The sequence below is a fragment of the Pituophis catenifer genome, unplaced genomic scaffold, assembly GCF_029215685.1.
Source record: "Pituophis catenifer annectens isolate HBS135680 unplaced genomic scaffold, rPitCat1.0.hap2 SCAF_6, whole genome shotgun sequence".
Classification (NCBI taxonomy): Eukaryota; Metazoa; Chordata; class Lepidosauria; order Squamata; family Colubridae; genus Pituophis; species Pituophis catenifer.
Genome location: NW_027256886.1, coordinates 78,545,610 through 78,568,473, shown reverse-complemented (window position 1 = coordinate 78,568,473; position 22,864 = coordinate 78,545,610). Strand labels below are relative to the sequence as shown.

The 22,864-nt window shown below is 41.2% G+C and overlaps 1 protein-coding gene across 5 annotated transcripts in view; it reads right to left on the bottom strand.

Annotated features, from left to right (window-relative positions):
• HERC4 (HECT and RLD domain containing E3 ubiquitin protein ligase 4) overlaps positions 1 to 18,754 on the bottom strand; it is a 45,269-nt gene extending 26,515 nt beyond the window's left edge. For 2 of the 5 annotated variants that reach the window (XR_011600539.1, XM_070946522.1), the window contains exons 1-8: positions 18,657 to 18,754; positions 15,298 to 15,389; positions 12,424 to 12,709; positions 8,668 to 8,827; positions 5,063 to 5,139; positions 4,262 to 4,483; positions 3,764 to 3,855; positions 1,294 to 1,424 (exon numbers count right to left, since the gene is read on the bottom strand). Coding sequence is in view for 4 of the 5 variants with exons in the window: in XM_070946522.1 (XP_070802623.1) it covers positions 1,294 to 1,424; positions 3,764 to 3,855; positions 4,262 to 4,483; positions 5,063 to 5,139; positions 8,668 to 8,827; positions 12,424 to 12,649 (908 nt within the window). In the remaining variant the exon portion in view is untranslated. Of the gene's footprint in view, positions 1 to 1,293; positions 1,425 to 2,103; positions 2,120 to 3,763; positions 3,856 to 4,261; positions 4,484 to 5,062; positions 5,140 to 8,667; positions 8,828 to 12,423; positions 12,710 to 15,297; positions 15,390 to 18,546; positions 18,611 to 18,656 lie in introns of those variants that run through there. The other 3 variants (XM_070946524.1, XM_070946523.1, XM_070946525.1) reach the window with 3 other exon arrangements.
• Positions 18,755 to 22,864: the final 4,110 nt, after the last annotated feature.

The following is a 22,864-nucleotide window of genomic DNA, read 5'->3' as shown; positions in this document are numbered from 1 at the left end:
ATTTTGCGACTTTTCTTGCCACATTTGTTAAGTGAATCATTGCAGTTGTTAAATCAGTAACGTGGTTGTTAAGCGAATCTAATTTCCCCATTGCTTGTCAGAAGATACAAAAGGTTATCATATTACCATGAGACACGGCAACCATCATAAATGTGAGTCAGTTGCCAAGCATCTGAATTTTTATCACATGACCCTGGGGATGCTGCAATGGTCATAAGCGTGAAAAATGATCTTAAGTTACTTTTTTTCAATGCCATTGTAACCTCAAATGGTCACTAAACGAACAGTTGTAAGTCAAGAACTACCTGTAATGTATACTTGAACACTAAATATTTGGATTCAGCTGCTCCACCTTGGCTAGGAAAATAAAGATGCCCAAAAAAGGACAAAGCTTGCAATCCAGTGAACAGAAGCTTATTATGCCTATGGAACAATATTGTGCCAAGGCAATTAATTCATCCCTTAGGTCTTATGAATTATTGTATTGTCTAAATCATAGCAGCCTTTTCTCTGCAACAGCACATCGCTGGAACCTCCAACAAGACTTCCCAATAAGAGCAAGTGGTTGTTAATTTATTATGCCTGTTAGAAGAGTGCTTCAAAAAGCATATCTCGATCCTTTAGAAGTCAGCTTAATCTGACATCATTTAATTTATTTCAAACAAAAGTTGTAACCATCCCTCTTAAAAATATCTTTCGGGGCTATAATTTGGACATGTTACATTGTATTTTCCGCTAAGTCAGTTTGAAGCCATCTTAATAGTTCTAACAATCCTACATCTTTGTTTTGTAACCTCCCAGTGCTTGATGGACACCACCTTATAAAGGCACAGAGAGATGAGAACCAACAATGTAGAATGTCCTGGGCAGAGCATTCTTGCCTAATATAGTCTAATCTCTGTAGCTATATTCACTTCATGGCTGTCGATGGATAACAGATGCAATTGCCAAATGACCTTAATTCTGAATTATGATCAGAATCACAGTAAACATACTGAATAAATAACTGCACATTCTAATTAAAATGTTTAAAGTAAACTTAAACCAATTTCAAATGACTATAAAATAAATCCTTTATTAAACAAACAAGGAAAAATTAGTAATGTCTTTCTTTATGGACTTGAACTTGGAACAGGATGCTCACTTCACCTCTGACTGCTTTTCAAAAACAAAGTTGAATATTAAAGCTTTTTTAAAAGGTCCTGAAGTAATTAAGACTTCAGCTGGGCCAGAGCAGCTCACTTTGAAAAAAAAAGTAGTTAAAAAACAGTTCCATTCTAACATCACACTTACCTTCCACAGGCAATTTGTGCGACAATGTTCCCCATAAGTTCAAAAACTTTTCTGGGGTTTATCTCATGCGCAGTAGAGTTATGACCTAATTGTCCATAGCCTCCAGCTCCAAAAGTAAATACTCCACCTTCCTAAAACATATTTCAAATTGGAACGTAATCTGTCAATGTCTTCACTATTTTTTATATATACAAATACCTGCCTAAGATGTATAAAGGAACAATAAAACTGCCTAAAATAGATTATAATCATAAATATATATCTCAGATTCTAAACAATTGAGGCATATAATATAAATTAAAAAGGAATAAAATGGTTGCATTGCTTTGAACCAGGGCTGTCAAACTCCCGGCCCATGGGCTGGATGCGTCACGAGTGGCCACACCCACTCCCGGTTTAGCGAGGGGGGAGTCCTGATACATCACGTGACGCTGCTGTGACGGCAGAGTTTGACACCCCTACTTTAAACTTTAAAGATTCTGAGTAATTTGCAAATCAAACACTTCTGATCAAATATAAATCAAAGGTGTAAACTGTAAAAATGCAGTTTAAGCAGAGTTCTTCACTATCAATTCCCAACATAGAGACTGCATTGTCCCCAGAGCTAATTACATAGGTAGTTCTTGCTTAATGACCCTAATTGGGATAGGTGACTCCACCGCTAAGCAGTCACCAAGTAGGAAATCATATGATCAAGGCTATGCTTTCCGGCTTGAAAGAGATGACTATTGTATTCAATTTTACACCTTCTGCATTTGTTTGCCTCATAATCACTCCCCCACCCTTTGGAATTATGAAGTGCCCACTTACTGTCTTGTACACATCAAAAGCAATGTGATTGTACCGCAGCCCTGGAGATGGGAGACATAGGCACACAATGTAAACAGCTTACTCTCTTGAAATTCCTTTATCTTCAAACTCTGCACTGCAAAGGGGTTGGCAGGAGCAAATGATTTCTCTAGTCAAGCTCTTCTTTGCTTGATCCTTTCCCACTGCCACTGTTCACACTGCTTTCAATGTGTAGAATAACAATCAGCTTATTCTCTTGAAATCTCCTTTGGGGCAGGCCAAAGGAGAAACTGTCTACAAAAATTGATTACTTCCTCCTGGAAGGCCAAATATGGCCCTTTTTAGGCTTGTGCCTCGGCATGTATATTTTCCAATGAGTCAAATGAAGACAGGAAGATCATTTTATTACAATTTATTTATATTCAGACAAAAGGGACCCAACCTCAAAGCAGGGAGATTGGAGAGAAAATGATTTCAAGATGGTAAGCTATTTGCCCTTTTACACATCAAGAGCTGTGTGATCATGCCAGCAGTCCAGGCCTGAAGTTGCAAGTGCACTACACTAATAGCTTATACACTAATCTTTTGAAATCTTTTCCTCTCCAATCGCTCTGCTCTGCATGGGGTAAAGGAGGAAAAAAGCAAGCAATTTATGTATGCAGTTTCTCCTTTGCTTGCCCCTTTGCTGCTGCCTATGCAATTGATTTCTTCTCAATGTATAGAAGCACAGTATACTTGCTCTTTGGAAATCCCTCTCCATACTCTCTGCTCTGCAAGGGGGGAGGGGGGAATAGTCAGGCAAAGGAAAAATTGCCTACAGAAACCACTTGCTTTTCTCTCTCTCTCCCAGACTCCTATGCAGAGTGGAGGGACTGAGAGGAGATTTCAAGAGGGTACTATAAGCGGTTTGCATTGGATACCTGTGGTTCCCAGCCTGCTGCTGGTGCAATCACATTGCTTTCAATGGGCAAAAGAGCTAGCAGCTTGCTCTCTTGCAAACCCTCTTCTCCAATCTCTCTGCTTTGCAAGGGGAGGCAAAACAAAGGGGAAAAAAATAGGTCAAGAAAAGGACAATACATACTGATTGTAATGGCAATCCCATGATTGAGGGACACTGCATAAATGTAAAGTTATTTTTCAGAAATGTCATAATTGTTAACAGTCACTGAGTGTGAACTATCTGTATATCAAATTCTGCTTTGCAGCAAGTTAAACTAATAATAAACAGTCAAATTATTGTCTAGATTTTAAATTGTACCTTGGAAAGATTCTGGAAATTTATGTACATTGCCCAAGTTGGTGAGTTTATTATGTGTGTGTATGTGTGGTTCAAAAAGAGTACTACAACTTTAGTATACGAATTGACCCTATGATCAGAGTTGAAATGTGGAAGAAGGAGAGAAAGAAGGGGTGCTCATGACTCTATCCTCTGCCCTGGCTATGAAATTAGAAAATGCAGAACTCTTGTAGCACAGTGCCTTAAGCATAATTCCCATGGTAATTAAAAGGTAACAATTTTCTAGCATCAGAGTACCAGGAATAGGCTTAATAGATTTCACGGGGCAGACACTGTATTTCTGGCTACATTATCAATGCATATGGGATAAGGCCACCAAGAACTATTAAGTCTTTTACATCACATCCCAAATCAAATCTGAAATCAAAGACATATTGAACACACCTTTGTAAGAGCTGCAGTATGATCTTCTCCACAGGAGATATAAACAATTTTTTGGGATCTTAGTGACTTCAGAAGATTGGGGACGTATCTATCTAAAAATTGTAATAATTTGGTAAATTATAAATTGTGGCAAATTACACATGCACAAAAATACAGAAATTTGACAGATCACTGTCTCCTGTAGGAACCTTTGACACAACTTAAAAGTTCATAATTTCAAAGAATGTATTGCCATCAAGCAACAGTGCAGGGCATCAGGAGGCAACATTTCAGAATGATATTTAACACAATTCATCCATTGTTTTGAAAGTGCTATTGTTCTAACAATTAATGCAGAGCATTGCCAAGTCATGTAGTTTAATAAGAGCCACAACCAATTTCAGCAAGGTTTTGTAATTCAGAGAGCTCCAGCCTATAACACAATTAATTTGAGCATTGAGCAAACAGAATCATTTTTATCATAAAAGTTCATTTTAAAATCTGCATTTTAGAACTTACCATTTTCATCATTAAGACCAAGTTGTCCAAATTTGTTCCTGCCCCATCCAAAGACTGCTCCAGAAAGAGTAAGTACAAAGCTATGGGCACCACCTGCTGTTATTTGGGCAAAAGGGATGCCTAATAAAGATTTGATTATTTGTGGAGATGTTTGTTTTTTATATTCATAACCTAATCCTAATTGTCCATACTTGTTCTGACCCCAGGAAAAAACTTCACTTCCTGTTGAAAAGAAACGAAGATAAACAGTAGTTAAAAATCACTGTAAGATTCAAGTTAAAGAATCAGATTATTTCTTTCAGTGCAAAATTCAAACAAAACAGAGAGGATTCAGTAGAAAGAGAAGCCCATTCAAAATTATATAAAAAAAGAAGACTGAAATCAAAATAGATTGGGCCACTTCCACAAGCCCCTTCTCAAACAGATCATAGTTCAAAGAACTTATTTTTAAATCTGAAGTATGGAATATTAAACTGGCCAATAATATATAGACTGGAAGTGATACTTTAGGGGGTAAAAGAGGCATGAAAGACAGTAAGTCCACTTGAGCATAGTAAATAAATGCCCGTTAATATATTTCTTTTCCCTAACACAGTATTTCTCAACCCCAGCAACCTTAAGCTGTATGGACTCCAACTCCCAGAATTCCCATTAAAGTTAAAGTTGCTGAGGTCGAGAAACCCTTCCCTAGCAAATGATCAGATCTTATTATACAAAAAACTTTTCTATGATCTTAGTGGCAGTGAAAAGTATTTTGAAATTAAACAGACAGATATAAATGCAGCTAAGAGCATGGTTTACCTTTAGAAAGTGCAAGGGAATGGCAGTAGCCACAGGCCACTTGTACAATTTGAATATCTGATAAGCTTTTAATGTTCCTTCAAGAAAATAAGAAAATATTAAATGAATAGCATTTAAAAAACACAGAAAAATTAAAAATACTTTAAGAAAATTGTAAAAGTATAATTAAATGCTCAAAAAGAGCAACCACAGAACATGATTTCTCGATATATAAATAAGAGGTATGACAAATTTCCAGTTCTGAAGCTACTGTAAATTAACATTTCCTATTCCTACAATACCCCAATTTGAACAGCCAAAGTTTGTTCAGGTTAGAGAAGAAAATAGAACAGGGGTGTCAAACTAGATTTCATTGAAGGCCGCATCAGGGTTCTGTTGGACCTCCGAAGGCCTGGGGTGGGGGCGTGGCTGGAGGAGTGGGCGTGGCCATGGTGGGTGTTTGATACAGGCTCAAGATGCATTTTTTCCCCTTTGCATTCAAAACAGCTATTCCAGACAAAATCACTCAGATTCGGGAAGATCTGGACTCCGACTGGGTAGTCTCAGGGGGAGGGACTGGGGCAGGTCTTGAGAATGTTATCTGGGATGAGTTTGATCCTGTGACCCCTGAGGACGTGGACAGGATTCTGGGTAGACTGAACACGACCACTTGTTTATTGGACCCGTGTCCCTCCTGGTTAGTGCTGGCTTCTCGGGAGGTGACACGAGGCTGGTTCCAGGAGATTATAAATGCTTCGTTGGGTGAGGGTGTCTTTCCTGCCGCCTTGAAAGAGGCGGTGGTGAGGCCTCTCCTCAAGAAGCCTTCCCTGGACCCGGCAATGTTGGTAAATTATCGTCCGGTCTCCAACCTTCGTTTTGTGGCGAAGGTTGTTGAGAGTGTGGTTGCGCAACAGCTCCCCCAGCACCTGGATGAAACGACGTATCTGGATCCGTTCCAGTCGGGCTTCAGGCCCGGGTACAGCATGGAAACGGCATTGGTCGCATTGGTTGATGATCTCTGGAGGGCTCGGGACAGGGGGTGCTCCTCTGTCCTGGTCCTGTTAGATCTCTCAGCGGCTTTTGATACCATCGACCATGGTATCATGCTGCACCGGTTGGAAGAGTTAGGGGTGGGAGGCACTGTGTTGCGGTGGTTCTCCTCCTTTCTCTCTGACTAGTCACAGTCTGTGTTGACAGGGGGACAGAGGTCGACCCCGAGGCCCCTCATATGTGGGGTGCCACAAGGGTCGGTCCTCTCACCTCTCCTGTTCAACATTTATGTGAAGCCGCTGGGCGAGATCATCCGTGGTTTCGGGGTGGAGTACCATCAGTACGCTGATGACACCCAGCTGTACATCTCCACCCTGGATCACCCCAACGATGCCCTTGAAGTGATGTCCCGGTGCCTGGAGGCCGTACGGATCTGGATGGGGAGGAACAGGCTCAGGCTCAACCCATCCAAGACCGAGTGGCTGTGGTTTCCGACGTCCCAATATAGTCAGTTGACGCCATCACTGACTATTGGGGGCGAATCATTGGCCCCCACGGAGAGGGCTCGCAACTTGGTCGTCCTCCTGGACTCACGGCTGTCTTTACAAGAGCACTTGACGGCCGTGACCGGGAGGATTTTTTATCAGGTTCGCCTGATTCGCCAGTTGCGTCCCTTTCTGGATCGGGACTCGTTACGCACGGTCACTCATGCCCTCACCTCCCGCCTGGACTATTGTAATGCTCTCTACATGGGGCTCCCCTTGAGGAGCACCCGGAGGCTCCAACTGGCGCAGAGTGCGGCCGCGCGGGTGGTAATGGGAGCGACATGGCGCTCCCATGTAACACCTCTCCTGCGCGAGCTGCACTGGCTCCCGGTGGTCTTCCGGGTGCGCTTCAAGGTTTTGGTTACCACCTTTAAAGCGCTCCATGGCTTAGGACCTGGTTATTTACGGGACCGCCTACTACCACCAATAGCCTCCCACCGGCCAGTACGCTCTCATAGAGAGGGACTCCTCCGGGTGCCGTCAGCCAAACAGTGTCGACTGGCGGCCTCTAGGGGGAGAGCCTTCTCTGTGGGGGCACCTACCATCTGGAATGAGCTCCCCCCGGAGATACGGAGGATCCCGGATCTGCGCTCCTTCCGCCGTGCTGTGAAGACCTTTTTATTCCATCAGGCGGGCTTGGCCTAATTTCTTCCCTTTTTAAATACGTAAATTTTAATCTGTTTTTAAATTATTGGGGTGTTTTAATCTGTCTGGGCCAAAATGATTTAATTTGATTTTATCTGGTTTTTAAATTTTTTGTATTTATGTATTTTATTGTTGGCTGTTCACCGCCCTGAGTCCTTCGGGAGTAGGGCGGTATACAAATCAAATAAACCTAAACCAAACCTAACCATTAATGCAAATACACTACAATTGTTCTAAGCATGCAGCTCTTACATTGGGGTTCAAATTATTCAATTAAAAATAATTTTTGATATAAGGGCATATAAATATTTTTAAATAAATGAAATGTTAAGTTCCATAGCAAATCTACAATATTCAGAATTAAAATACTGCATGAGTGTTAAGGCTATGTGTTGAAAAATATGCTGCTTATACAATTTAAGGATGGCACCTTAATAAATCAAGATGAATTTCCAAATGTTCTAAAAAATCATTAAAACCTCAGAAATACCCACTTGCTTTTTTTGCAACTGCTAAAACGAAACTGACTTTATAGTATTCTCATTCTCATACTTAACTCAAAAAAGTGCATCAACCAATAATGAAAACAAGCCAGTTTTAGCAAAAGTACAATATGTCTTGGATGTGATTTATAGAAACCTCCCAAAAGCCATGGCTAACTCTGAATGTGACCAAGGAGGGAAATCTTTAAATAAACAAAATATTATCAGCATTTCATTTACTTTTAAATCAAATCAAATATGCATTGCATTTTGGTCCTGTCCACATACACTAATAAATTATCATGCTACTTAGCTTACATTAAATTCCCAATTAGAAATACATACATACATATTCATAAAGAATATCAATAGTATAAATATTGTATTTACGTATTACAAAAAATTGTATGCCATCTACCCCCGAGTATATAGCTAAGGAAATACTGAAAAGAAAATGTTCACGAAATTCTAGTGGTTGCTTCAGTACAGTACAGCAGCTTTCAAGAGTATATTGATACAAATTATTTTATAGAAAACTGAATCTGAAAAATTCTAAATGTATATAAAGTTAAATGTATATAAAGTTAAATTCTCTTGTTCAGTCATTTCAACTCCAGGGGGCAGTGCTAACGCTGTTTCTTAGCAGAGGGAGTCAGCATAGTCTGAAGACACTTCCATGGTCATGTGGCCAGCATGACTATATGCCAACCCTGTTCCCTTCCCACCAAAGGAGTGCCTATTTATCTACTCACGTATAACAGGCTTTTGAACTGCTAGGTGCGCAGGAGCTGGGGCAAGTAACAAGAGCTCATCCCGTCGCAGGGCACTCTGGTCTTAAAGCTCAGTGTCTTTAACTGCTGAGCCATTGTGCCCCAAACGTACATAGATGAAGCAATTAAAATAATCCCAAAGTAAGCATTTTCCTAAGGAATTTTTGAAACATTATTTGATTATTTTGTTTTACCTGGGGACTCTGGTATATTCCTCAGCGCCAGGTAAGCCCAGCTGCCCATCCGCAGCAAAACCCCAGGCATAGACTTGACCCTTGTCATTTAATGCTAACGTGTGGGCTTCTCCACAAGAAACAGTGACAATGTTTTGAGCATCCAAGGCACCAACTTGCTCTGTAATTATAAAAAAGTGGCTTTTATTAAGCAGCGGAAATAGCAAAAAAATGTATCTTCACAAACAAATCAAGTCAATTCTATACTATTTCTGGCCTAAGATATGTCACAGACTGAGAACCCTACTTATTGATAATTGCACCCAGCAAGGTCGGAATTTTTATCCCCAAGGGAAAAGTTTCAGAACCCTAAATATTTTCATTCATGCTAGAAACAGCAATTTGGATTAATTAGGAGAGCATTGAAGCTATTACTAATAAAAAAACAGACACCCTAAACACAGATCTTCTTGAATTTATCTAGTGTCCTGTTTCAGTCCACAAGCATGACACGCACAAAGGTGTTAAGAGCTTTACTGAAAGTCCAAGCTCCTAATGTGAATCCCCAAAACCCATTTGGATCCACTATAAAGTTCTAGGAAGTCCAACATTGCTTTATCAAGGTACCAAATCCAAGGGCAAAGGCAAATTCAAAGTCCACAGTCCACAGTCCAAGTCCAGTCTGATATTCAAGGCAAAGATGCAAAATACACAAACAAATCCAAGATCCAAACACATGGTCAATCATAACACAATCCAGAGGTGAGAAAACCAAGAGCATGAGTGTGAAGCATGCACACAGCAAGAGATGGCCAGCTGTTTCCAACAACCCCCACCTCCATTCATCCAATTAAATAGGTGCTTGCCTATGTAGCTCATCAGGAGAGATGAGGTTGTGGCCTCTCAAGTAGCCTTGCCAACCTCCATTGTGCCTCCTTCTCTCAGCCCTATGCATCTGTGAATCAGGTGGTGGAGGCAATTCCTCCTCATCCTCACTGGCCAACTGCAGCTGCGCCTCTCCTTTTCCTTCTTCAGCCTGGCCATTCGTCCGGTTGTCCCTCTAGCAACCTCAGCAACTTCCCAACACTCCTCCACACCCTCCTCCGCAGTCCCCAGAACTCATCCATATCCCCCTCCGGAGTCCCTAAAGCCAGCTCTTCCTCATCGTCTGAGCTGGGGAAGCCATCACATCTAACTATATCTGGAACTGATTTTCATACAGTCAAAAGCCAAGGTGTGAGTTGTTTCTAGAGACTATAATTTCTGAATTTCTGCACTAAAACCTTGGACATAAATAGCTAATAAAATCACAAAACATAACACTAAATATCACACTACTGTTGCCGACATATTCAACTTAACGATCACAATTGGGACTGGCATTTCAGTTGTTGCGTGAAATGGTAATTAAACAAGACACTAATGTAACTGCTTTGTCCAATGAGTGCAATCCCAGCACTCCTAGTTGCGGTCATTAAGCAATCTCCTTGCATGTTAAGCAGATGGTATTCCAGGTAAGAAGCCCAAGATGCCGAGGGGAGGGGGAGGCCATAGGAGGGTCCATGGGGTATGTGTGGAATCCTTCACTGGGCTGTAGGAACACAGTTCAAATCCTGAAGGTTTTAGTTCTATTCTTGTAGCCCAACAAAAGACTTCTTCTCCCATTCCCCATCCACACGGAAGAAATCCTAATCTACAGGAGCAGTGTTAAAATCCTGGAGATTTTAGTTCTGGTCCTGCAGCCCAACAAAGGATTTCCCCTCCCTTCTATCCACGGGGGGGGGGGGGGTGTCCTTCATCCAAGACTGGATGTCATGGCCCCATCGAAGCATGGTCCAAGGAGGAGGACAAGATGGAGCCAGGGCTGACGGAGGATGGCACAGCCTCTCTGACCCTGGAGAAGCAACCGGGGGAGCAGGACGAGGCAGTCCTGGGTCCCTCGGGCCTTGGAGGGATGGTCAGTGATGGAGAGAGGGCACAGGACAACTGAGCTAGGAAGGAGGAGAGAGAAAGAATAGGTAGTGAAGCAATGAAGCTCTGGAGAGGAGTGATTGACTCCCTGCCTGATTCTTGAGCGCGGAGGGTGGAGAGGAGGCGGGATCAGCGCAGGGTGAACTGACAGCTCGGAGGGGGGGAGGGGGGACACCCCACTCACCTGGAGAATAAGATTTAAAGAGATGCAGTGGGGAGGAGCGCTTGTCAGGAACAAGCGTTGCTGCTTTTTCCAGCCACGCTTGCAGTTGTCGACATCTTGCCACCTTGTCTTATTGTGCTTAGCCTTGCTTTGCCAGGGTTCGACTTGCCTTGCTTTGCCTGGCCTGGTCGTGGGCAAGTACTCAGAGACACAGCTCTTCTTCAGGTTGTGCTGCAGCCCCAGCATCCCCTTCGTGTGATGAAGTCTCCCTAGAACCAAGTTTCCTGAACTCTGGATGCTCTCAGAACTGGATGCTCCTGTGGACTCACTGCAGCCAGGAACTAGTGGAGGGAGGTGTGTGTGTGTGTGTGTGTGTGTGTGTGTTTGGAGTTTTGCTTTTTGACTTAGTGAACTGTGGGAACTTTGGGGGGGAAGTTGGAGCAATAAAAGGGAGTTAAGCCTTCACTTTAGCTGTGTTGCTTTCATGCCCAGCTCCGGGTCCTCACACTGGAAATAAAATATTCAGAAAATCCCAGCAGGCAGCCCTTTCAGCCAGTGCCACAAAGACAAGAGAGAGTCCTTTCAGGAAGTGGCGGCAGCATGCAAACTTCTTTGCCACTTCCCCACTGACTTTCTTGGGAAACTGGCAAGGAGATTGCAAATGGTGATTATGACTGCAGGGTGCTTGGTAACCAGCTGTAAAGCATCCTTTCTGAGGCCTTTGTAACTGGTTAAATGACCAACTGTAAGTCAAAGACTACCTGAAATACATATAAGGATTTAAGAATGAAAACTATACCTGCTTACCCTCCCTATAAAGCAAAACTGAATAGAAGATTCATCTTTCCAAAATTTTTCAAGCTATAATAAAGCATTTTGTCATTTCTATCATTTTCCTCAAATATTATACTAAAGATTTCACTCAAGAGACTGTGATATATTGATTAAAAAAATCTTCAGTTGCCTGCCTTCTTAAGGATTCATTAGTTATGCAGATTAGCCAAAACCTTTCTAGACATACTAAAGTGCCATACTTCCCAAGAAAATAATTCTATAGAAACAGATGGATTACTTTTATAGGGTAAAACCATGCAAAATTTATTTTATCACTGCCAATGATATGTTGGATCTTCCAAATCATAAGTGCTTGCTGTTTTATCAAATTTTCAGCCTCTAAACTTAAATTTGCTGAATCTAATTCAAGTATAAACAAAAAATAGGGTTTTTTTTTTTCTTTTAAAACACATCTGGATACTGAACTGGGAAGGACATATATAAATAGAAAGTCACATAGAAAGGAATCTTTTACATCAAGCATTTCATAAAAGGAAACTGTATCAGCCCCATTCACTTTAAGATTATTATATACCTTTCCTGGTACAAATAATCAATTTTCAAAATGATGTCCAGGATAAAAAATACCACCATGAAAAATTTAAACATAAGATTAGCTGTAGATAAGGTTCCTCAAATATAGTATTTTCAAAATCTTAATATCCCATTCATTCAAAAATTGTGGTAAAGCTCTTTAAATATGAATGTTTGATGTTATAAATTAATTAGATGCCTTCATGTGTGCAAATCTGTACCAAAATTTAGAATCAAAACCGTGCAGGATCCAACTAACATTATTTTTATCTTACCTGGTCGTTTTCTAGATTTTTCATGGCCTAACTGTCCTAAATCATTACATCCACAGGTATACACAGTCCCATCATCCAATACAAACACAGTATGCCTCAGTCCACAGCCGACATCTTGAACTTTTTTGTTTACAAAGAAGCTGCATCTTCTGGGTTCCAGGACAATCTCGTCATCAATACCGCCCAATCCAAGTTGTCCAAAAGATGCATTTCCCCAACATAACATGTTGCAAGTCCTTTCAATGGTCTGCCAATTTCAATCTGCAAAAGCGTTCCACCAGCATTACTGTCACAAAAGAAAAGGTTAGCCAACAAGGTTAGCATTTATATCAAGGTACACTATTTTCACACCGCAATTTTTACGACTGACCCAAATAAAAACTGTGAGAATTTTTGAATTTATATCTTCAGAGTGATAGAAAAACATGTAACTTTAAATATGACTGGTGTATGTATCTAATAGAGAGCAGTTTAGTGTTGTGGTTAAGGCATCTGGCTAGAAGGTAGAATGAGAGTTCTAGTCCCGCCTTAAATACAAAGCCAGCTGGGTGCCTTGGGCCAATCACTACAAGGACAGCGGCCAAGAGTCAACAATGACTTGAAGGAGCCAAAAAAAAAAAGTTATTTAACTATCTCAAATAATTATGTGATTTGAATTTTTTTGTTCTTACAACTATCCTACCTGTGTGGTTGCTATTTTATTGCTAGTTTTTTAGAGGATATGTCAGAAAACTTAGGCATGATCATGATCAAGGTAATTTGTTTAACTGCATTTTACCTTTCACAAACTGAATACATTTAATATGACTGCTCCTCACATATATAATGATTTCTCATTGTATCGCATTAAAAAGTAAAAATAACTTTTAGACGTTCCAAAGACCACAACTTGTCCTTTCAGAGAGATGAAGTAGCCACCCGAGTTGCATCTTTGTGGTAAAGGGTTATTTCTGCTTTCAAATAATTGCTATTTGGAAGTGATGCAATACTTTTCTAAAGGCCTTTTTCAAAGCAGTTTCCAAAAATGTTATGCATGTACTAAATATCATTCTAGAACATTCTAGAGCATCAATTGTTCTGCTTAAAAAAAAAAGACCCAGAGAATTCAAAAGTATTATAGGAAACCACAAACAAAATATCAATTAAGATATTTGATACTGAGCCTAAACCAGTTTAATAACTCATGAAGTTAGATTCTACAACTTCTAATTATATACATATAGTAAAGGTAAAGATTCCCCTCGCACATGTGTGATAGTTGTTCCTGACTCTAGGGGGCGGTGCTCATCTCCGTTTCAAAGCCGAACAGCCAGCGCTGTCCAAAGACATCTCCATGGTCATGTGGCTGGCATGACTAAACGCCAAAGGCACATGGAACGCTGTTACCTTCTCACCAAAGGTGGTCCCTATTTTTCTACTTGCGTTTTTACGTGCTTTCAAACTGCTAGGTTGGCAGAAGCTGGGACAAGTAATGGGAGCTCACTCCGTTATGTGGCACTAGGGATTCGAACCGCTGAACTGCGGACCTTTTGATCGACAAGCTCAGCGTTTTAGCCACTGAGCAACCGCGTCCCCATATACATATATTAACTATTAAAATATCTAGGCAACCTCTTGGAACCCAAAAAGAATGTAACATAAAAATATAGGGCAGTCATCACAATTCAAGCTTAAAGCAGATCTTGAATAATGCTGTTCAATGATTTTCAAATTATGTAATCCAATTTGGGGGGACTGGTGTTAAAGCTCTGAAAATAATTGCATAGGAAAATGCCTATACTGGAAGATTGTTCCGAATAGCCAAATGTTTTCCATTATTAACTTTTAAAGCCATAAACAGCTTAGGGTTGATTATAAGAGGGATCACCTCTGCCATAATGAAACCGCTTGGGCACTAATCTCCATGTGAAGCCTTCTAAAGTTCCTCTATTCCAAAGCTTATCTAGCATGGTCAAGAAAACCCTTTCTGCACTGATCCCAATCTGGGAAATGTACTTTTCTCAGAAGCTATGTTTGACATTCAATCTTCTTTAGGAACAGCTGGTCTTTAAATGGCAATTGTTTTATGATTTAATGTTTATGCATGTATATGTGATAACACACACCTCACATACACATGGATGTATTCGTTTGCGTTGTTTTAACTACAAGTTGCCTTTAATGTTCTTTCAGACAGAAAGGAAAAATACAAATCAAATACATTTATAATATTAAACTTTCATAAAAGCTTTTTCCCCTTAACTTATTAATTATATACACAACTGGACATTCACAAAGGAGTCCACCTAACTGCTAAGCAGTATTTGGGAAAGACAGTACAACTTTTGAAGTGTTCCTGGACATACCCTGGGCACACTGGTGCTATGGACTAGTTTCCCTAAATTTAAAACGGAAGAAATTGGAAGAAATTCTGCTGCAGTGATTGTTTAGGCACTTTCAAAATTAAAAATAAAGCCTGAATCAGAAGAGATTGTAGCAACTATGGTCTAACTGTAGTTCATGGGATATTCTCACCTAAAAATCTTCCAAGAGTTTCTCATCTCTCAAACAGATTATAATTCAAAAAACTTCATCGATTTTGTTTTTTACATTTTAAATCTGAAATGCTGCATATTGCACAGGCTAATAGAAAAAGGACTAGAGTTAGCAGTTTAGAATCAGAAATGGGTATACGAACATGCCAGAAATAACAAAATATTTTGGAGCCATGGAAATATTATCCTATCCTACAACTCATATGTATTTTTCCTATTTGAGCCAATTCCAAATATGACTTTCTGCTCAAACATAGAATCTTATATATTTATTCCTAGCTAAACATGATTCAAATATTGCTTCAGACTAAAACACAGGAAGTATTTAATTCAATCCTACCACATTTAGGAGACATTTAAAATGATGTTGCCTTGAGGAGTGCATAGCAGTATTTATGCATTCATGTCAACTTCACGTGCAATTTTAATCTGCTGCAAGAAAACAAACAAATACACATTAATGGAATCCAAATTTGTTGAACCCTAAGTAAATAATCTACAAATTAACTTTTTGATTAACAGAGAATTTTTAAAAATATTTTCTCAATGAAAAGAAATGTTAAATTTAAGACATCCATTTAATTAGCAAGAAATTTATTAGAAGATAAAATACTAATTTAAAAAAACAAGCAGTGGACAAAGTTTCTCCCTCCCTGTAATACTTCTATGCCACAGCTCCAGGAAAATAAAAATCCAATATAGTAAAAAATCTAGTTTGCAACTTGTAGCATGTGTATTATTTTTAAAAACTCATCACTCTCAAACTACTTAGTAAGGAGTAATTTTGCAATACGGTGACTAGATACAGTGCAAAGTTCATTTAAGAAGCAATAGCAAACGAATGTAAAAACAAGAAAAGTGACAAGATATAGATAGTCCTGTTAAAAAATATTATATGGATTCTTGAAAAAGAGAAGTTTTAGGTAACTTGGGTTTACATAAAATTATTTAAAATTCTACATGTCATAATGTCTATAAAAATTTATTCCTATACTTTTAAATATCTTACAAAAATTTTCTAAAAATTTATATCAATATCACTGGTCCCTTACAGATTAAGAAAGGGTTATAATATAGCGTAGTGTAGAATACATATCTGTGTGCCAGAGAGAATATGCCTTCTTAAGAAGATTTGAACAGTTAAACTCCCTTAGGATATGCAGCATAAAATGCTGAAAACAAGGGCCCTCACTGAATTAACCTCTATAAATGCACTGTAAATATTTGTTTGCCTTTGCGAAACATTTACAAAAATCTCTTAACAAAAAGAATAATAGGTAGAATAAATCTGATAACAGTTCTATTCCATTTCCTGGGATTACAGATTTATTTTATTCATGCACCTAAGAATTCTGAAAATCTCTTCTGCATAAACCCAGAGCTTTCCAGAAGTATACCTGTTTATGATGAATCATTATTGCAACATCACTTTATTCAAGATGAATACTATAATCCCCATTCATTATGCAAGATCAAAATTAAAATGAAATCGCCTTTATTCTATCACCTTTTAAAAAGATATGTATTGATATTTTAAGTTTATTATTACTTTAAAAATTTACACATTTTCTTTCTTTTTTAAAGCATTAATATAATCTTGGTAATTTAGAGGCAATTTGGGGAGCAAAAGTGTTGGTAAAAGAGTCAACAAATAATTAACTGCCAGCTTTGGGATAAAACCAGCAAAGAGACAGATTCTGAAATGTCTACTTTAAGTCACAATGTCGTTTATTTTAAAATTACTGCTCTTTGTTCCAAAATCTTTCTCTCATTTGCCTCAAATATCCCTCAGCTTCAGTTCAACATTCCAAGTCTTAGCTCTGCATATTTCATCAATTAACACTGCCCTTATATGAATAGTTCTCATTACTTGTGTAAATGTGTCATTGTGCTATATAACTCATCATCCATATAAATATGGGTGATATCATATATTAGTGTTCTTGTCACAGAAAAATAGGAGTATCTTCTGAAGAAAACAGATCTCTGGGAGTGTTGATGTGACTATTAGGTGCAACTGCAGACATAGATTTAATGGTAGCAGCTTTGGGTTTCATTTCCACAGAATCAGAAAAATATTTTAGTCAGCATTTTCTGACATGACTATGGAGCCAACATGAATATATGTTTTCATGTTCCTAACATAGGCACATACATAAAAGATATGTTCTCGCCATTACTTTTGCAAGGACTATATCATTTCTGCAGTTTCTTTTGAATTATCTACACTCTGTAATCAAACAGTGAATAGTAATACCAAGAACAGTTAAGACCTAGAGCACATTTGATTTTCCTATCTCAATTTACAGGCCCTAACCCTATACCAAACTTATTTCTGTTTTAACTTAATGTTGGTAGCTGAGAATTACAAAGCCACTCTGAACAATATATTAATATTTAGTATATTAAACACCTGCATAGAAAGAAAAAGGAGAAATACTTTGATGGGATATTTCTATGATTTCAATTATTATATATCAATGGAAAGCTCTATCATAAAAAGAGCATTAGATTAGTGAGGTCTGAGATTATACAACTACACACTTTTGTGGAGGTATGTTTTCAAGCATAATGGGATTTGGGAATGGGAATTAGTAATATGATATACAAAACAGTTTTTTATAATTTGGAAGAATGCCAGTGCAAGAAGAAATATTAGACAGCAGCTTTCATATCTTTCACAACAACCCAGGTCCCAAGCAAAAGTTTCAGGTAATGTTAGCAGAGACTGATGAAATACAAGAGAAGCGAAGATTGAACTGCAATCCAATGTTCCCTTACTTAAAAGCAAGCTTTGCTAAAAGCAATGTGACCTACTTCTAAATTTAAAAAAGTTGGTCTACACAATTTATCAAACAGCAGGTTTTCACATCATTATGGGATACCGCCCCCTCAATGATATTTTACACTTTTTTCTTCAGCTTTCACTTTTCACTCCCCAAAACAACCCTCTTGCAGCCATTTTACGTGTGGAAGGAACACAAAAAGCATGCAAGGATCATTTGCCCATAAACAAGGCAGCCTGGATTTTTGGCCCATTGGGGAGGAGAAACCCTCACGAGGAGGACAGTTTTCAATGAAAGGGAAGGGCCCCCGTCCACCCCAAAACCTTCGTTTCTCCCAATAGCCAAACAGAAGCCTGTGGGGAGGAAAACATGTCGAAGGTAAACGCGATGAGCATACGCGCCCCTCGCCTTCCTCCAGCCACTGGAGGCTGCTGGTTTTGAATTTGGGGTGACCTTACAACATGGCTAGGAGCTCCCCACAGCCCAATTTTAACTGGAGGGAGGGGGGAGAGCCAAGTTTTAACCTTTTCTGGCTCCCTTCTTCGCCCACAGCCTTGCCATCTCCGCGGTCTGCGGGTCCAGCGGGGCCTGCAAAATTTTAGGAATTTTTCCTTCCCCTCTGAAATAAAAGGGGTGGGGGGAGAAAGGAGCCGAGCTGCCTCAAGTCCTGGCTCGGCCTGCCTTCTGCCCAGAAGGCTTCCCCGCCGGGGTGGAAAGCAGGGGAGCAGCCGGCGTTGAGCTCTTTCCCCGGACTGCCCCGCCGAGCCCCTTAGAAGGAGAAACGCCCCGCCGAGCCGTCCTACCCAAACCGTCTCTCAGGCCAGCCACGGCTCCACCCGCGCCTTCCCTCGCCACCACGCGGCCTCCTCTCCTCTCCGCGCCGGGAAGCATCCGCAGCCCGGGTTGGACTCACCGTGGCCGCTACGCGTCCCTCCCTTTCTCGGGAGTGACCGAGGCGAGGCTTCCTTTCCGGCCGGGCTTACCAATGCGGCAGGGCGGGTGGCAAATAGGCCCAGAAGCGCCGGCTCGGCGCGTGTAACGCGCAAGCGCCCTTCCCGTTCGCAGAGGGCCCCGATAGGACGGGAGGCGCTGCACGGGGCAGGCCGCCCTTCCTAGCTCGCCCGAGGGAGAGGCGGCGGAGAACGGTACGGGGCACCGTCTCTTCCCGCTTCTGCTGGGGCAATCCTCGGCGGGGTTCGCTCGGCACGGATCTCGGGTTCTGCTGAGGGCCGGGGCAACCCCAAGCCAGCCTGGCTCTGTTGCGGGGCAGGCGAGGGCTGCGGGAACCCAGTTTTTGCCCAACCGGGTTGCCCTGCGAATCCCCCGATGCCAGGCCAGAGAAGCAGGCAGGTGGCTCTTCGCTGCCCCCTAGTGTTTATCCGGTTCGTGGCCATGCGCCGGATTTTACCGGATTATCCCAGTGGGTAACGAACTGTAATGCGGTCCGCTGGTCTCGGCCCGCTCACTCCGGAGGTGACTTGTGGAGGGAAGCCTGTGGGGGCCTCCAAGAGATTATGTGGCCTTGGACGGCTGAGCAAAGTTGGTCTGCCACTCCCGAGTTTCCCACTGGAGTTGAACGTGAGGGAATTCCCCCAGGAGATATTTTGCCACACGAAAGTCAACCGGTGATGGTGGTGTCTCATTTAGGATTAAAAGTTCATTTGGAAGTCAACCTCAATCTTACCATTTTGAAGGAGATATGGTTGATTCCAGGGTTACTGCAAGCAAGCAATAAACATCTCTACATAACAAGGTGTTAAAAGTTGTTTCTCAAACTTGGCCATCTAAGCTGTGTGAATTTCAACTCCCGGAATTCTCCAGACAGCCAACTTAATAAGGTGGCCAAGTTTCAGAAAGGTTTGCATTAGATGGAAACGGTATCTTGCAAGGGTGGGGGGTGGGGAATTAAAGGAAAGTTTGGGAGGAAGGGAAGGAGATAGAGGGGGTGCAAGGAAGGATTGGCAGGGGCTTGCCTAGAAAAAAGGGGAAAAAGGAAGGTGAGGGATAGGGGAGGCTTCTTTGTGGCAAGCCTGAGGGAGATAGGGAGATAGAATAAGGGAGGCATCTGTGGGGCAAACCTGAGGGAGAAAAGGGGACAGGAGAGGAGAGGCTTCTGTGGGGCAAGCCTGAGGGGGAGAGGAGAGGAGAGGCTTCTGTGGGGCAAGCCTGAGGGAGAAAGGGGGATAGGAGAGGCTTCTGGGGGGCAAGCCTGAGGGAGAAAAGGGGGAGAGGATAAGGGAGGCTTCTGGGGGGCACGCCTGAGGGAGAAAGGGGGAGAGGAGAGGAGAGGCTTCTGTGGGGCAAGCCTGAGGGAGAAAAGAGGGGGATAGGATAAGGGAGGCTTCTGTGGGGCAAGCCTAAGGGAGAAAGGGGAACAGGAGAGGAGAGGCTTCTGTGTGGCAAGCCTGAGGGAGAAGGGGACAGGAGAGGAGAGGCTTCTGTGGGGCAAGCCTGAGGGAGAAAGGGGGATAGGAGAGGCTTCTGTGGGGCAAGCCTGAGGGAGAAAGGGGGATAGGAGAGGAGAGGCTTCTGTGGGACAAGCCTGAGGGAGAAAAGGGGACAGGAGAGGAGAGGCTTCTGTGGGGCAAGCCTGAGGGGGAAAGGGGGAGAGGAGAGGCTTCTGGGGGGCAAGCCTGAGGGAGAAAGGGGGATAGGAGAGGCTTCTGGGGGGCAAGCCTGAGGGAGAAAGGGGGATAGGAGAGGAGAGGCTTCTATGGGACAAGCCTGAGGGAGAAAGGGGGATAAGAGAGGAGAGGCTTCTGTGGGGCAAGCCTGAGGGAGAAAGGGGGATAGGATAGGAGAGGCTTCTGTATGGCAAGCCTGAGGGAGAAAAGGGGACAGGATAGGAGAGGCCTCTGGGGCAAGCAGAGGAATCCACAAAGAAGCAGAAGTGGTGGAAGGAGAGCTCAGCAGGCAATTCAGGAGAGGGAGAGAGGACAGAGACAAAGGAAGAAGGACTGACCAGCCACATGAATACCCTCTCATCACGTGACCCGCTGGCTGGGAAAAGACTGACCATCATCCCACCACCTGCCTGCTGAGAGGAGACTGACCACCATGACCCTACATGACCCAGGCCGGTAGAGGTGCCTGAGCGAGGGACCAGTGTGGACTGGTGGCCATACCAAAAAGGGCTAGGAGAACCCGGACTCCAGTGGCCTTTTTGGGGGAGCGCTACACAAACATAAGTTGTAAGCTAGAAACATGATTTTGAAGAGATGTTCCCTTCCAATAATCAACCTATCTATTGGTAATCCTACTCCTGTGTATTGGATATGGGAGCTCACCACAGGGCATCATAATAATAAGAACAACTGCTTCTCACTGAAGTATAACTAATCTTCAGATGTCTTAAACTGAGTGGGAATCATTTGGACTAGCATAAAGCACCCTAAAGGCTTCTCTCTCTTAAGTGTGCATCAGGGAAACATATTCGGGTAACAGTCAGTGCACTTTATACATTTGCCAATTGAGTTCTTTCCCTGACTTAATATAGGCTAAGAGAAATCTGCTTACACCCTTGGCACGATAATGTGTTGATAGATAGTTGTAGAGGTAGACCTCGACTTAACAACTACAATTGAGCCCAAAATTTCTGTTGCTAAGCAAGACATTTTTTAAGTGAATTGTGCCCCATTTTATAACTTTTCTCTCCACAGTTGTTAAGCGAATCACTGCAGTTCTTAAGTTAGTAACATGGTTGTTAAGTGAATCTGACTTCCCCATTGACTTTTCTCATCAGAAGAAAAATGATCACATGGCTCCAAGACACTGCAACTGTCATAAATATGAATCAGTTGCCAAGCGTCTGAATTTTGTTCATGTGACCATAGGGATGCTACAATGATTTTAAGTGAAAAATGATCATGGCACTTTTTTCAGTGTCATTGTAACTTTGAACCATCACTAAATGAACTGTTGTAAATCAAGGATTACATGTAGTAAAATGTTATATATTCTTATTTTTAAATAAGTTTTGTTGAAGCCCAAATATAGCCAGCATACAGCCCAAATCTGCAAAGATGAAGTCAGGCTCAAAATGAAGTAAGACTTGCAACAAATGGCAAAAAAAAATTTTTTTTTTAATCTTTATTAGTTATTTAAAAATTAAAAAACATATACTATAATTATCAAATCAATATAAGTTATATATGTATAGACAACACAACACATAAAGACAACTACAAGGAAGGACTAACAGTGAATCATAACGATCCCCCAGATATCTATTCATAGTTACATCCCAGTAAATCTTTTTGTTCAGATAATATTGACTGTTTTAAATACCAAACGCTATCTAATTATAAACAAATATATATTTAATACTGTATTGTTTACTTTATATTTGTCCTTTTCTTTAGCCATATATACCAGGGTTCCCAGTTACTGTAGTATATGGATTCTTTTTTCTCTCTTAGAATATATGTTAGTTTGTCCAATTCGGCACAATTCAATATCTTATTTATTATAAATTGATCTGATTGTGTATTTGCATTTTTCCATTGCTGGGCAAGTGCCATCCTTGCTGCTGTTGTAATATGGATGAATAAGTGCCAATCTTGTTTGCCCACGTCTTTTAGTTTAATTCCAAGTAAGTAAGAATCTGGAATTAGAGGGAAGCTTGCACCTGTTATCTCGTTCAACCATTTTGAATCTTTTCCCAAAACTTCCTAATCTGAGGGCAGGTCCACCACTGGTGGAAAAAAGTACCCCTGGCCAAATTACACTTCCAACATTTGTTCGATGATCCAGGGAACATTTTAGCTATCCTAGCTGGTGGGAGGTACCACCTATAAATCATTTTGTAAAAGTTCTCTTTAAATGCCGCTGATAATGTCAATTTCATTGATCTATTCCATATTCCCTGCCATTCCTCAAGTTGCATCAGTCTTCCTAAGTTTTTCCCCCAGGCAATCATCGTATCTTTCACTATCTCCTCGGCTAAATACCTTGATAGTAAAAGATTATAGGTCTTAGATATGAATTTTGTTTCAACACCCAGAAGAAGTCTATCCAACAGTTGTGTCGTTTGGTAAATACCATATTCTTGTTTGTCTTTACAGAATCTAGCTTGAATTTGAGCGTATGACCACCAGTCTATGTCTATTCCTTTTAATTGAA